This window comes from Chlamydomonas reinhardtii, chromosome 8 (assembly GCF_000002595.2).
Source record: "Chlamydomonas reinhardtii strain CC-503 cw92 mt+ chromosome 8, whole genome shotgun sequence".
Lineage (NCBI taxonomy): Eukaryota > Viridiplantae > Chlorophyta > Chlorophyceae > Chlamydomonadales > Chlamydomonadaceae > Chlamydomonas > Chlamydomonas reinhardtii.
Genome location: NC_057011.1, coordinates 2,496,785 through 2,509,506, shown reverse-complemented (window position 1 = coordinate 2,509,506; position 12,722 = coordinate 2,496,785). Strand labels below are relative to the sequence as shown.

At 65.7% G+C, this 12,722-nt stretch overlaps 1 protein-coding gene across 1 annotated transcript in view; it reads left to right on the top strand.

The window, feature by feature from the left end:
• Positions 1 to 49: 49 nt before the first annotated feature.
• Positions 50 to 12,722, top strand: part of CHLRE_08g371957v5 (uncharacterized protein) — a 14,916-nt gene continuing 2,243 nt past the window's right edge. The window contains exons 1-22 of the mRNA XM_043065051.1: positions 50 to 313; positions 392 to 457; positions 617 to 845; positions 3,182 to 3,300; positions 3,524 to 3,646; positions 3,962 to 4,090; positions 4,475 to 4,576; positions 4,965 to 5,162; positions 5,404 to 5,526; positions 5,867 to 5,948; positions 6,313 to 6,407; positions 6,739 to 6,867; positions 7,312 to 7,386; positions 7,696 to 7,827; positions 8,380 to 8,538; positions 8,662 to 8,964; positions 9,429 to 9,563; positions 10,016 to 10,091; positions 10,384 to 10,662; positions 10,849 to 11,378; positions 11,813 to 11,969; positions 12,198 to 12,345. Coding sequence (XP_042922052.1) covers positions 218 to 313; positions 392 to 457; positions 617 to 845; positions 3,182 to 3,300; positions 3,524 to 3,646; positions 3,962 to 4,090; positions 4,475 to 4,576; positions 4,965 to 5,162; positions 5,404 to 5,526; positions 5,867 to 5,948; positions 6,313 to 6,407; positions 6,739 to 6,867; positions 7,312 to 7,386; positions 7,696 to 7,827; positions 8,380 to 8,538; positions 8,662 to 8,964; positions 9,429 to 9,563; positions 10,016 to 10,091; positions 10,384 to 10,662; positions 10,849 to 11,378; positions 11,813 to 11,969; positions 12,198 to 12,345 — 3,485 coding nt within the window. The 5' untranslated portion in view covers positions 50 to 217. The remainder of the gene's footprint in view (positions 314 to 391; positions 458 to 616; positions 846 to 3,181; positions 3,301 to 3,523; positions 3,647 to 3,961; positions 4,091 to 4,474; positions 4,577 to 4,964; positions 5,163 to 5,403; positions 5,527 to 5,866; positions 5,949 to 6,312; positions 6,408 to 6,738; positions 6,868 to 7,311; positions 7,387 to 7,695; positions 7,828 to 8,379; positions 8,539 to 8,661; positions 8,965 to 9,428; positions 9,564 to 10,015; positions 10,092 to 10,383; positions 10,663 to 10,848; positions 11,379 to 11,812; positions 11,970 to 12,197; positions 12,346 to 12,722) is intronic.

Here is a 12,722-nt window from a genome sequence, read left to right as displayed (position 1 = left end):
ATGACTTCATGCAAACACGACACTTGCTTGTTTGTTGCTTGCGTGAAGCAGTATGGCAAGTGTATCACAAGGAAAACTTGCAGAACACCTTAGTTGAGCTTGCAAGAAGCCTGGCGTGTCGCTGGACGTCGTTTCTGTTGTCCTCGACCTGTTTTGTGCTCCAGTGGCGGGCATGATGCCTGCAATTAGGTGACACGTCTAGTGGTCGTCAGCAAAAATGGAGAATGAAGACGGACCTGAACCAAATGCCGCTGAGGGCGTTGGAGCTGGGCTCGCAGACGAAATTAGCAGGCGCTTGACCACCAGCGACCCGGCAAGTGCCTTGTATGGTTCATGTCTGGACTGGGGAACGTGGAATCGGGACTCACGCCTCCGTCGTGTGCACGCGCAGGTCCCACCTCTGACCCAGGCGAATGAGGGAGACCCTTCAAAGCCGCCCCCACGCATTCTGTGCGAGGTGCGAACCCGCTCGGCGTTGCTGTCGCGGGCTCAAACGTTTGTCACGAGGGCTTTCGGGGAAGAGGGCTTTTTCCTGGCTGGCTACGAAATGGCGCAGCCTTTCGCGTGACAGAAGCTGTGTTGCTCGTCGAGACGCATGTTACTGACATGCTCGCAGGAGCGGCACGACTGCACGGCCGACGATGGCGACTCTCGCGGGCCCGATCCCGGGCTGGTCTCCAAGTGGCGGCAGAAGGACAAAGTCAAGACGACCAGCGTTGCGCTCGTGCTGTGCCTCAATATCGGCGTTGACCCGCCTGACGTTATCAAGATATCGCCGTGCGCGCGGCTGGAGTGCTGGGTTGACCCGATGTCCGCCCAGCCGGCGAAAGCGCTGGAGCACATAGGTGAGGCCGCGCTACAGAGCTAAGTCCCGCAAGTGACGGTCTCACGGGGGGGTTGCTGTTGGGGGTTGGTGGGGGTTTCCAGGGGGGGCTTCGGCCCCTGCGGGAGGCCGCCAGCGTGCGTGTGTTTGTGCCCGGGTCTGAGGGGGCGACGGTGTCTTTGTTTGATGTGGCGCGCACACACGCGGGCACTCAATACACACGCATGCACACGCATGCAAGTATGCGCATCCCAGTTGGTCGGTGCAGCTGGGCTTCAGCGCGAGCGGTAGAAGCAGCGACGGCGGCGGGGGCGGCGGCGGCGGCAGAACCAGGAGCAGCAGCGGCGGTGGCACGGCGCCGGCGGTGGCCAGGACTGCCAGCTCCTCGGCAGCAGCGCAAACGGCAGCAGCAATGGCAGCAGCAGTAACAACAGCAAAATAGCAAATAGCGCCAACAGCAACAGCAACAGCAGCAGCAGCAGTGGCAGTAGCAGTGGCGGCGTGACTGGGCGGCAGCCCGCCGTGGTTGCTGCCCGCGCGATGCCGGCGCGGCGCGGCGCGCCAAGCTGCGCATCGGCGGGCGCGGGGGCTGGGGCTTGGGGACAGCGGCGGCTAGCGGGGCTGGCGGCGGGGCTGGCGGCGGTGGTGTCGGGGGTGGAGGCGGCCGAGATGGAAGCTGCCGGCTGCATCACTTGGCAAGGCGTGGGCGTGGGCAGTGCAAGGCTGGGGACTGCGCGCTGGCGGTGGGAGCGACGGCAGTGGGGGCGGCCTGGTTCTGTCGGCGGGTGAGCAGCAGCCCAGAGAGGAGGAGCTGGCGACAGCGGCGGCGGAAGCGGCGGCGGAAGCGGAAGCCGCAGAGGGCAGCGAGCTGCAGTAACGTAATGTGCCTCGTGTGCACGCTGCGTGTGCGGGAAACAAGCAGGGAGGGGATGGAGGGACAGCGGCGGCAGCGGCGGCGGCAGAAGCGGCGGTAGCTCGCGGCCCCGGCGCGGTGGCGGCGGTGGGGTTGCCCGGGTTGTCGGCGGCACAGGCCGTGGCCACGTGTGTCGATTCATCTGTCGGATCCAACAATCGGTCAGTCAGGGAGTCAGGGAGTCAGTTAAACACGACCGCGGCTGCGGGGCTGACGTGGCGGCGGCGGGCGGAGGGGCCATTGTGGCGGCGGGGTGCCGCGTGACGGCCCCGGGGGGGGGCGTCGCCACCACTGCTGCCGCCACTGCCGCCGCCGCCGTCGCCGCTGCCGCCAGATGCACCACAGCGCGGCGAGCGATGCAGCCGGGCTGAGTGCAGCAGCGGCGGCGGCGGCGGCGGCGGTGCGGCAGCGGCGGCACAAGGCTGCCTCCCGCCTGCGCGGGCTCGGCGGCGGCTGCCGGCACCAGCGATGCGGGCTGTGGAGCGTGCGGCCGCGGCTGGGGTGGATGGGTGGGCTGTGGGCGTGGCAGCGGCCCCGGCCGCCGCGCAGGCATCGGACGGGGGTGATGTCGGGGGCGGCGGCGGCGGCGGCGAGGAAGGCTGCACAGCACGGGTGGCACGGCTGTGGCCGCCAACGCCGCCAACGCCCCCGCCGCCACAAAGTCAAGCGCAGCCACAGCCGACTGACGCCGCCGTCGCTGCCGCCGCCACAGCTGCAGTAGCAACCTGTCGCCGCCGCGGCGGCCGCCTCCTTGGGTCACCTGTGGCGCCGCGTCCGCCGCAACGCCGCAACGCCGTTGCTGCTGCTGTGGGGGTTTGGCACGGCGGCTGCTGCTGCGGCTGCGGCTGCGGTCGCTGCGGGGGTCGTGACTGGGCGATGCCGCCGCCCTAGCTGCGCGTGTGTGCTAGTGGTGTGTGTGTGTGTGTGGGGGGGGTGAAGTTGCCGGCGCTCGGGGTCGGGATAGTGCAAGCTGCAAGAGGCTACGGCACCCGCCGCTGCAGCCGCAGCCGCCGCAGCGGCAGCAGCAGCAAGCAGCAGCTTGGGACCGGTGCACGAGCCAGACCACGCGGCGACCAGCAGCTTGCTAGACCAGACCGGACCGGACCAGACCGGACCAGGCCAGCTGACGGCGCTGCCGCCTCCCCCTGCGCCCCCTGCTCCTCCTGCTCCTCCCGACCCAGCGTCTTCCCCCGCCTGCCTGCATTCCTGCCCCCGCGGCCTCTCCCAGCCGTGACCCCTCCCAGCCGTGCCGCTAGCCCAGCCTGTGATTCACTTTACACACACGGGCACGGGCACGGGCACGGGCACGGGCACGGGCACGGTCTCGCGTCGTCCAGCACGCTTCTGTACACACACTTCCCCTCACGCCCCGCCCCGCCCCACCTCTCCTCCCCACCTCTCCTCCCTCCCTCCCTCCCTCCCTCCCTCCCTCCACTGCCATGCAGGCAAGAACCTGCAGGCCCAGTACGAGCGCTGGCAGCCCAAGGCCAAGTACAAGATGCACCTGGACCCCACCGTGGACGACGTCAAGAAGCTGTGCGCCAGCGCGCGCCGCTACGCCAAGGTGAGGGAGGCGGGGGTGCTGGGGGCGGGGGGGGGGTGTTGTAAACACCAGCCCAAACTAAGTCGAACCAAAATGGGGGTCCAGTCCATAGTGAGACATAGGAACGGAGCATCGACCCTAAAACCCCAATACACGCGCGCTCTACACACCTACACCCACCCCCACCCCCACACCTACAAACCCACACCTACACACCTAAACCCACACCTCACCCCCTACACAGAACGACCGGGTGTTGTTCCACTACAACGGCCACGGCGTGCCGCGGCCAACCGCCAACGGCGAGATCTGGGTGTTCAACTCCCGGTACACGCAGTACATCCCCCTGTCCGTGTACGAGCTGCAGGTACGGCAGGCAGGGCGGGGCTGTACGGGGCTGTACGGCAGGCAAGGGGGATGGGGAGGGGCCAAGGGGGGAGTAGCCGCCCACGCGAGACGCGGTGATTTTGATCACGAGTGTGAGGTGCCGACGTCCAGGGCTGGGCGGATGAATGGAAGCATCATGCCACCACCTCCCATCCTTTCATCTCCCCGTCCCTTTCATCCCCCTTACCCTTTCTGCCCATCTCCCACCCAACCCCGACCCCCTGCTCCTGGCTTCGCCTTCACTCCTTAAATCTTAAATAACCCTGAATGCAACCCCAACTCGCTCCGCCAACAGTCGTGGGTTGAGACGCCCTGCATCTACGTGCTGGACTGCTCGGCAGCGGGCCTCATCCTCAACGCACTGAGGCAGCTCGTGGACCAGCGCGCGGGCGGGCCGGGGGGGCACGACGCCTCGCGAGGCCTGGTGAGGCATAGCGCGTCGTCCTCTCTTGTAACAACGCAATCATATTGGGGGGGAGGGAGCGAGGGAGGGAGGGAGGGAGGGGGGGGCGACAGGGGGGAGGCGCGGGAGGTGGGGACGGATTCTCAGTCGGTTTGGAAGCTGGCAGCGATCTGGATCTGCAGCCCGCCGGGTGCTCAGTGATGATACGCGTCGCCTCGAGGAGACCTGAACTGCATCTGGATGTACGCCCTCCTTTTCCCTCACTCCTCGACTCCTCAACTCCCCCACGCACGCTCTCCTCCTCGCTCTATCACATTGGGTTCCGTTTAGTTTGGGCTGGAATCTACAACTCCCCCCTTGCTGTAACTCATCATGAACGCAACTCGTCACTCTCCCTCCCTGCAGGAGATCATTGTGCTGGGCGCCTGTGGCGCGGGCGAGACGCTGCCGCAGAACCCCGACCTGCCCGCGGACGTGTTCACGGCCTGCCTCACCACCCCCATAAAGGTGGGGGCGCGCGTGTGTGTGGTGGTGGGTGGGGTGGGGGCTATTGCTGGGGGTGGGGCTGGGTGTGTGGGGCTGTGTGTGTGGCGCTGTGATTGTGTTATGGATGCTGGGTTTGGGACGCCGGGTTGGGGATGATGGGTTTGGGGACGTGGGGTTGCGGGCATGGGCACTGGCATTGGTGCAGAGCGGGGCGGGGTGGACGGAGGCGAGCAATCCCACCCCCACTTAAGTAATCATGAATGTCACCCCACTCTTCAGTGCATCCTGTACCGCTTTTCCAAACATCCTTGCAACCTACCCCTCAACACACGCCGCACTCCTCCTCTCCTACCCACCCACCCCTCCTACCCACCCCTCCTTCCTCCTCCCCCTCCCCCCCCCCACTCAGGTGGCGCTGCGCTGGTTCTGCAGCCGCAGCCTGATGCGCCACGACGGCCTGACCAAGGACCTGATCGACCGCATCCCCGGCAAGCAGACCGACCGCAAGTCGCCGCTGGGCGAGCTCAACTGGGTGTTCACGGCCATCACCGACACCATCGCCTGGAACGTGCTGCCGCGGCCCATGTTCCAGAAGCTTTTCCGCTCGGTGAGAGGAAAAGAAATACGATACAATAATTTATTGCGCGTTGATTGCGCGTTGACTGATTTCGTGATGATATGCCAGATGATTGCGAGGAGATGCTGATATTATGGGAATGGTGGAGGAGCGCGGCGCGATAGATCGAACTAATCGTGAATGCAATCCCCCCTCCCAACCCCCCCAAACCCCCCGAAACCCCTCCCCAACTCCCCAACTCCCCGACTCCCCAACTCCCCACCTCCCTCAGGACCTGCTAACCGCCAGCCTGTTCCGCAACTTCCTGCTGGCTGAGCGCATCATGTCCGCCGCCGGCTGCACGCCCGTCAGCTACCCGCGACTGCCGCCCACACACCAGCACCCCATGTGGCAGGTAGGTTGAGGAGGGGGGACAGGGAGGGAGGGAGGGAGAGGTGGGGGAGAGGTGGGGAAGAGGTGGGGGGAAGGAGGGAGCCAGAGCGATTTAAATGCGAGAGCACCTGGGAACACCGGGTGTGTTGGGTTGCGCCGCACCACCACCCACTACCGCCTACGCCACCCATCTACACCCACCCCTACCGCCTACAACTTCCTTAACTAATCATGTTTGTACCTCCCCCCCCCCCGCCCCCCCCATGTATGGAATGCGTCGCGTGTGCCCGCTGTACCTCTGGACGTCGGCACTTCACTTCATATTTGATACACACCATCCCATGGATGGCTATCCCCCCCAGGCCTGGGACCTGGCTGCTGAGATGTGCCTGGTGCAGCTGCCCACCCTGTCCAGCGACCAGCAGGCCGAGTTCAAGCCCAGCCGTGAGTTGGGGGAGAGGGGGAGGAGAGGGTGTGGAGGGGGAGGAGGAGGGCGGGGGGTGGGTTGTAAATTCCAGCCCCAATTAAACCAAAGCCAACGAAAACGAGCAGAGCACAGGCAGAGGCGTTAGTTGCAAGGGATAATTCTTATGGGATGGGGGCCGAGGCGTCGTGGAGCAGCAGGGCGAGCGGCGCCGGCGATAAATATCGCGGGGGGTGGGGGAGAGGGAGAGAGGAAATGGGGGGTTATGTGCCCCATGGAAAAAGTAGGCAGGATGCTCCGTTCCGCTTCCCACTCCTTGGCCCACACACACCCGCCCCCTACCTCCCTCCCGCCCTCCCTCTCCTCCTTCCCTCTCACACACAGCCTTCTTCTCGGAGCAGCTGACGGCGTTTGAGCTGTGGCTGGCGCACGGCAGCCGAGACAAGAAGCCGCCGGAGCAGCTGCCCATCGTGCTGCAGGTGGGGTTGTAGGCGTGTGGGGTGATGAGAGGGGGGGAGGGAAGGAGGGGGATGCATCGGGCTGCTGCGTGGGAGATGGGGCGGACATGGCGCGTGTCGTCGCACTGCCCCCCACCGCCGCCCCTCATAACCTCCGACGGTTCCTTGACTACTGGGACCGATTCCTTTGGGCCCGGGCAAATAACCCCCGCCCACACCCCACACCCACGATTGCTGTTCCCCCAGGGCCCAGGATTGCCTACCCTCCACCATTTCCTAAGCTAATCATAAATGGTTACCCCTCTCCCTTGTTCTTGATTGATCATGAATGTGATCCCCCCCCACCTTTCAGGTCCTCCTGAGCCAGGTCCACCGGCTGCGCGCGCTGGTGCTGCTGGGTCGCTTCCTGGACATGGGGCCATGGGCGGTGGAGCTGGCGCTGAGCGTGGGCATATTCCCATACGTGCTCAAGCTGCTGCAGGTGTGTGTGTGTGTGTGTGCGTGTGTGTGTGTGTGTGTGTGTGTTTGTGTTTGTGTTTGTGTGTGTGTTTGTGTGGTAGGGGGGGGGCTGGGAGGGGGGAAGAGGGAGAAGGGGTTGCAAAGATGGTTAGGAAAGTGGTGGGATGCGCTGAAGACTGCGGACGAAGTCGTTACCAAAGGGGGCGAGGGGGAGGGAGAGGGAGGTGGAGGGTGTTGTTTCCGCTAGCTTGTAGTGAGTTGGCCGCATACCTTTGCTTCTGCACCCACCCTGCTCCCCTCCCCAACCTGCATCAGCATCATCCCGTCTCAGTGCATCATGCATGGAATCCCCCACCACCTCCTCCCCACCTCCTCCCCACCTTCTCCTCCCCACCTTCTCCCCACCTTCTCCCCACCTTCTCCTCCTCCCCACCTCCTTCTCCCCACCTTCTCCCCCCCCTCCCAGACCACCTCCTCCGACCTGCGCTCCACGCTGGTGTTCATCTGGGCCAAGGTGCTGGCGCTAGACCGCAGCTGCCAGGTGCGGGTGCGGGTGTGTGCGCGGGTGTGTGTGGGGTTAACGTTGAACCAATCCCGTAAGGAAACAGTCGCGTGTTGGGGGCGCTGATGGGACTTAATCGTTGGGCTCGGGCATGGGACCTCCTCCCCCGGTAGCCCCTACCGGTCCCTTGCCCCAGGCTTGGTCTGGTTCAGTTTGGGCTGGTATTTACAACCCCTGCCCCACCTTCTTCAGGAATGTACCTAATCATGAATGTACCCCTCGTCTGCAGTCTTCAGTGCATCCTGTACCGCTTTTCCAAACATCCTTGCAACCCCCCCTCCCCCAAAGGTTGACCTGGTCAAGGACGCGGGCCACCTCTACTTCATCCGCTACCTGGACTCTGTGGACGGCCACATCGACCTCTACAGCCGCGCCCAGGCCGCATTCGTGCTGGCGGTCATTTGCGACGGACACCCCAAGGTGGAGGGGAGGGGACAAGGGGAGGGGGAGGGGGAGGGGGGAGGGGGAAGGGGGTGGGTTTGAGGGGAAGGGGAAGGGGAAAGGAGAGGGGTTGTAGATTCCTGCCCAAACTAAACAGAACCCAATGCAAAAGAGCGAGGAGGGGGAGGGGGAGGCGGAGGCGGAGGGGGAGGGGGAGGGGGAGGGCGAGGGGGAGGGGGAGGCGGAGGCGGAGGGAGGGGGGGAGGAGGAGCAGGGAGAGGGAGGGCAAGGGCAGGGCCATCGGCCAGGCGGTGGCGACAAATCATTTCACGGCCGCCCCGCCGCGCCCTATGGCTTGGCTGTCCGTCGACTGACCGTGCCTGGACTTTCTCCCAAACCCCACAACCCCACTTCGTACTTGACGTGACGCATCCACTCCGGCTTGCATGGACGGCTTACCCACCCCACAACCCCACAACCCCAACCCCACACCTGCCCCACCCACCCACCCGCCCCCAACCCAAACCCCACAAACCCCACAAACCCCCACAACCCCCAAACAACCCCCTCCCTCCCCCCCAAAACACACAGGGCCAGGCCCTGTGTGCTGGCAGCCAGCTGCTTGCGGTGCTGCTGCGCTGGCTGCGCAGTCTGGCGCCTGTGAGCCTCACCTACGGCCCCCCGGGGCACCCGCTGCTGCTGAGGTGGCTGTGCCTGTGCATCGGCAAGCTGTGCGAGGACATACCCGAGGTGTGTGTGTGGGGGGGGAGGGGGGAGAGGGTTGTAGATACCCGCCCAAATGAAACCAAACCTCCACCGCTTCCCTAACCAATCATGAATGTAACCCCCCATCCCCCCCCCCCCCCGCCCCAGTTCTCGCTTCATGCCATCCGCGAGGGTGCCGCCGACATCCTGGTCCAGCTGCTCACCAGCCCCCTGCCCGAGATCCGGGCAGCCGCCATCTTCGGCCTCGCATGCCTCATCCACTCCTGCCCCGCCGCCGGAGACAGGCCACTGCACCTGCACGCCGGCGGCGGCGGCGGCGGCGGCGGCGCGGGGGCGGGCGGCGGCGGCGAGGGCGGGGAGGGCGGCGAGCACGGCGGTCCGGTGCTGAGCTTGACGCCCAGTGAGGACCGACTGCCGGCGGAGCGGCTGATCGCGGGGGCGGTGACGCAGGTGTGGGCGCGGGGGATTTGGAGGGGGTTTGGGAGGTTACATATACCAGCCCAAACTAAACCAAACCAAGCCAAACTAGGAGAGCACACGGGGTTTGGAGGGGTTTTGGACGGAATTGGGGGTCGGGGCAACACCGGCTTATCCGTACGACGTGGCCTGTGTACCGCTGTGTACCGCATCCATGCTGTCTTACCTACCACTAAACCATGACTTGTCTAAGTAATTCACCTCATTCATCGGCCTTCACGGACGGCTCACGCGGCCCCCCGGGACAGTCAAACGGCACTCCCAACACGTGTGTGTGTGTGGGTGTGTGGGTGTGTGGGTGTGTGGGTGTGTGGGTGTGTGTGTGTGTGTGGGTGTGTGTGTGGGTGTGTGTGTGGGTGTGTGTGTGTGTGTGTGTGTGTTCATCACCTCTACACTCCTCTGTACCAATTCCTGCAACCCCCCACCTCCCCCCTCAGGTTGTGTACGACCCCGCTGTGCTGGTGCGCGGCGAGTTGGCGGTGCTGTTTGCGCGCTTCGTGCGGGGTCACGGCGGCCACGTGCGCGAGGCCATGGCGCAGCAGCAGCGCAAGCTGGAGGAGGCGGTGGCGGCGGTGAGGGGGGAGGGGGGGTTTGAGGGGGCGGCTGAGGGGGGTTTGGGGGGTTGGGGGGTTGGGGGGTTGTGAATTCCAGCCCAAAGTATACTAAACCGAGCTAAAACGGGGGTTTTGGGGTGGAGTTAGGGGTGGGGTTGGGGTGGGGGGAGGGGTGGAAGGGGGTGGGGGGTGGAGGGGAGGGGTTGTGTTCACCATTCCTAGGCAGGCAACACGACACGAGGGAGGTGAAGGATGCGAGCAGAGGGGTGCGGGCACTGGGGCGAGGGGGGTTGGCGGCATGCCGTCTGCCCTGTGGTCTCGGGTCGCCGTCGACAGCCTGTGCCCACTCCACTCCACACATGTTGCTGCCTGCCCCCCGCTCCTCTTTGAACGGCTCGTCCCACCCCGCCCCGTCCAGTGTTGTATCCTGCTCCTATATGTTTCAACCTAGCAACCCCACACGTGCACAGGCGCGGGCGGCGGCCGGCGACGACGGCGGCGGCGGCGTGCGGCCTAGGTCCAGTCCCGGGAACGCGGGGGCAGACGGTGAGCGCGGCACAGGGGGCGGGGGGTGGGGTGGGCTTTGGGGCGGGGGGGGGGGTGACTGGGGCGGGGAGGAAGGAGGCGGGGAGGAAGGAGGCGAGGGGCGACGCACGCAACACGCGCACCGGGCAGCATAGCCGAGCACCGTTCCCACTGGATTGCTCCCACACCGCACCCCAATGCGCCTGGCTACAACTTCGCTCCTTCTTATCTTGTCATGAATGTAACCCCATTTCACTTCCTCGCTGCTTCCCACTCCATTCCCACTCCCCGTCCAACACACACACACACACAGCCGCCGGCTGGCAACCCGGCGGCGGCGGTGGCGGCGGCGGCACGCCCACCGACCCGGCGGCGGCGCAGCAGCAAGTGCTGTACGGCAAAATCGCCGAGGCCATCACAATGCTGGCTTTGGATCCAGCGCCCAAGGTGGCGCGGCTGGGGCGGGATGTACTGCGGATCGCGCAGTACGAGCTGTCGTTTGCGGCGGCGGGCGGCGGCGGCGGCGCGGGCGGCGGCGGCGCGTACGGCGCCAACGGCAGCTTGTCGCCGCGACGCGGCGAGAGCGGCGTGGGTGAGCTTGGGGCTGCGGCGGCGGCAGGGCGTGCCGTGTATGCGGGTTGATTAGCCTTTCATGGTTTTGTGGACTAAATCATTTCCCTTCGTCGTGCGCTCTCCCAAACACACTTTGGAAGCTTCCCACACTTGATCTCCTTCCAACGCGATTCTCCCCCGACACTCGGCACCCGGCACTTCGCAGGCGCCTTCGCCGCCAAGCTCAAGCCGCGCTCCTGGCGCTCGGGCTTCACCATCGGCGGCCTGCCCAACCTGTCCCGCATCTCCGCCGACCCCCACGACCCCGGGGCCGCCTCCGCCTCCTCCTCCTACAACCCATCCACCTCCGTACCCGGCGGCGGCGGCGGCGCCGGCGGCCCCAGCTCCGGACCGTCAGGCAGCATGATGCGGCGCGTGCCGGCAACCGCCGCCGCCGCCGCGGCGGCGGCGGCGGTTGGCGCCGCCGCCGCCAGCGGCGCCACTTCGACGTCCGCTTCGCCGCCGTCGCCGGGACGCGACGTACCAATGGCGTACAGCAGGCATCCGTACACGCTTCGTACGGTGGCGGACGGCGGCGCCGCCGGCGCCGCCGGCGGCGGCAGTGTGGGCGGCATGTCGGACTACGAGGGCGGTTCACACCACCACTCGCACCACCACCCGCACCACCATGGCTACGCGGACACTCGCGCGCACGGGGGGTCGGGGCTGGCGGGGGCCATGCTCAGCAGCGCGCAGGTGCGTCGAGGGTGTGCATGTGGGTGCCAACATGTGTTAAGTATTATGTAAATAATTGTGAACGTGTGTGAGTGTGTGCGCGCGCCTGTGGCAGTTGCGGGGGTTATGGTGCCGCTCGTTGTTGCTGTGAGATGCATTGTCAAAGGGTCACCGGAAGTGTGTGTGTGTGTGTGTGTGTATGTATGTGTGACAGTTGCGGGGTACTGTGGGGTACTGTGTCGGGAGGCTTGCGTTCCATCGCTCACCCCACCCGCTCGCCACACCTACTCGCCCACACACCAACCCCCCGCCTGCTGCCTACCTACCTACACTCCTCTGCACCATCCTTGCAACCCCCAACCCCAACCCCACCACCCCCACCCACCCCCGCCCCTCTCACCCACCTCCGCCCTCACCCACCCACCCACCAACCTCCGCCCCGCCCACCCGCACAGGACGCGGCCCCGCCGCCCATCCCCCGCTCCCTCATCTACGGCCTCAGCTGTGAGTACTTCTCCCGCCCCATGCTGGAGCCGCAGTGTGCCGCCTGGCGGGAGAGCGACGGGGCCAAGGCCAGCCCCTGGACGGCGCCCGTGGACCCGGAGAGGAAGGGTGAGGGCTGGGAGGGGAGGAGGAGGAGGGGGAGGGGCAGGGGTATAGCTCACGTTTTCTTGGGCGGTCGGACCGGGATGGAAGGGGGGTTCAAGGCGTATTAAAGGGGGTTAGTGCCAACAAATTTTGGGTCGTTGTATCATTCTTGTTTGCTCTTGACACACACACACGGTCCCGGCTCCCCCCGCTCCCCCGGCCCTCCTCCTTCTCCCCCCCGCTCCCCCGCAGCCCGGCGCAAGGCCATGATGGAGGCTGCCGCCGGCCTCAGTCGCGCCATGCGCACACCCAAACTGCGCGAGCAGCTGCACTCCATCGAGTCCGGCCCCGAGCCCGTGAGTGCGCTGGACTTCCACCCCTACCACCAGGTGCGTGTGAGGTGTGGGGGAGGTGTGGGGGAGGGTGGGTTTGGAGGGGGAGGGAGGGGGCGGGAGGGTGGGTTTGGGTGGGGTTTGGAGGGGGAGGGGGAGAGAGAGGGGGAGTGTGGGGCGTGTGGAAGTGTTTGGGGTGGGACGCGGAGTTGTGGACTGGGCTTTCCGGCTGGTCCTCCACTCAAATGTGCGTGCCTGCTCCTCCCTTGACTCCGCTCCCAAGACTGCACACATCACACACACACACACACACACACACACACACACACACACACACACACACACACACACACACACACACACACACACACACACACACACACACACACACACACACACACACACACACACACACACACACACACACACGACACACACACACACA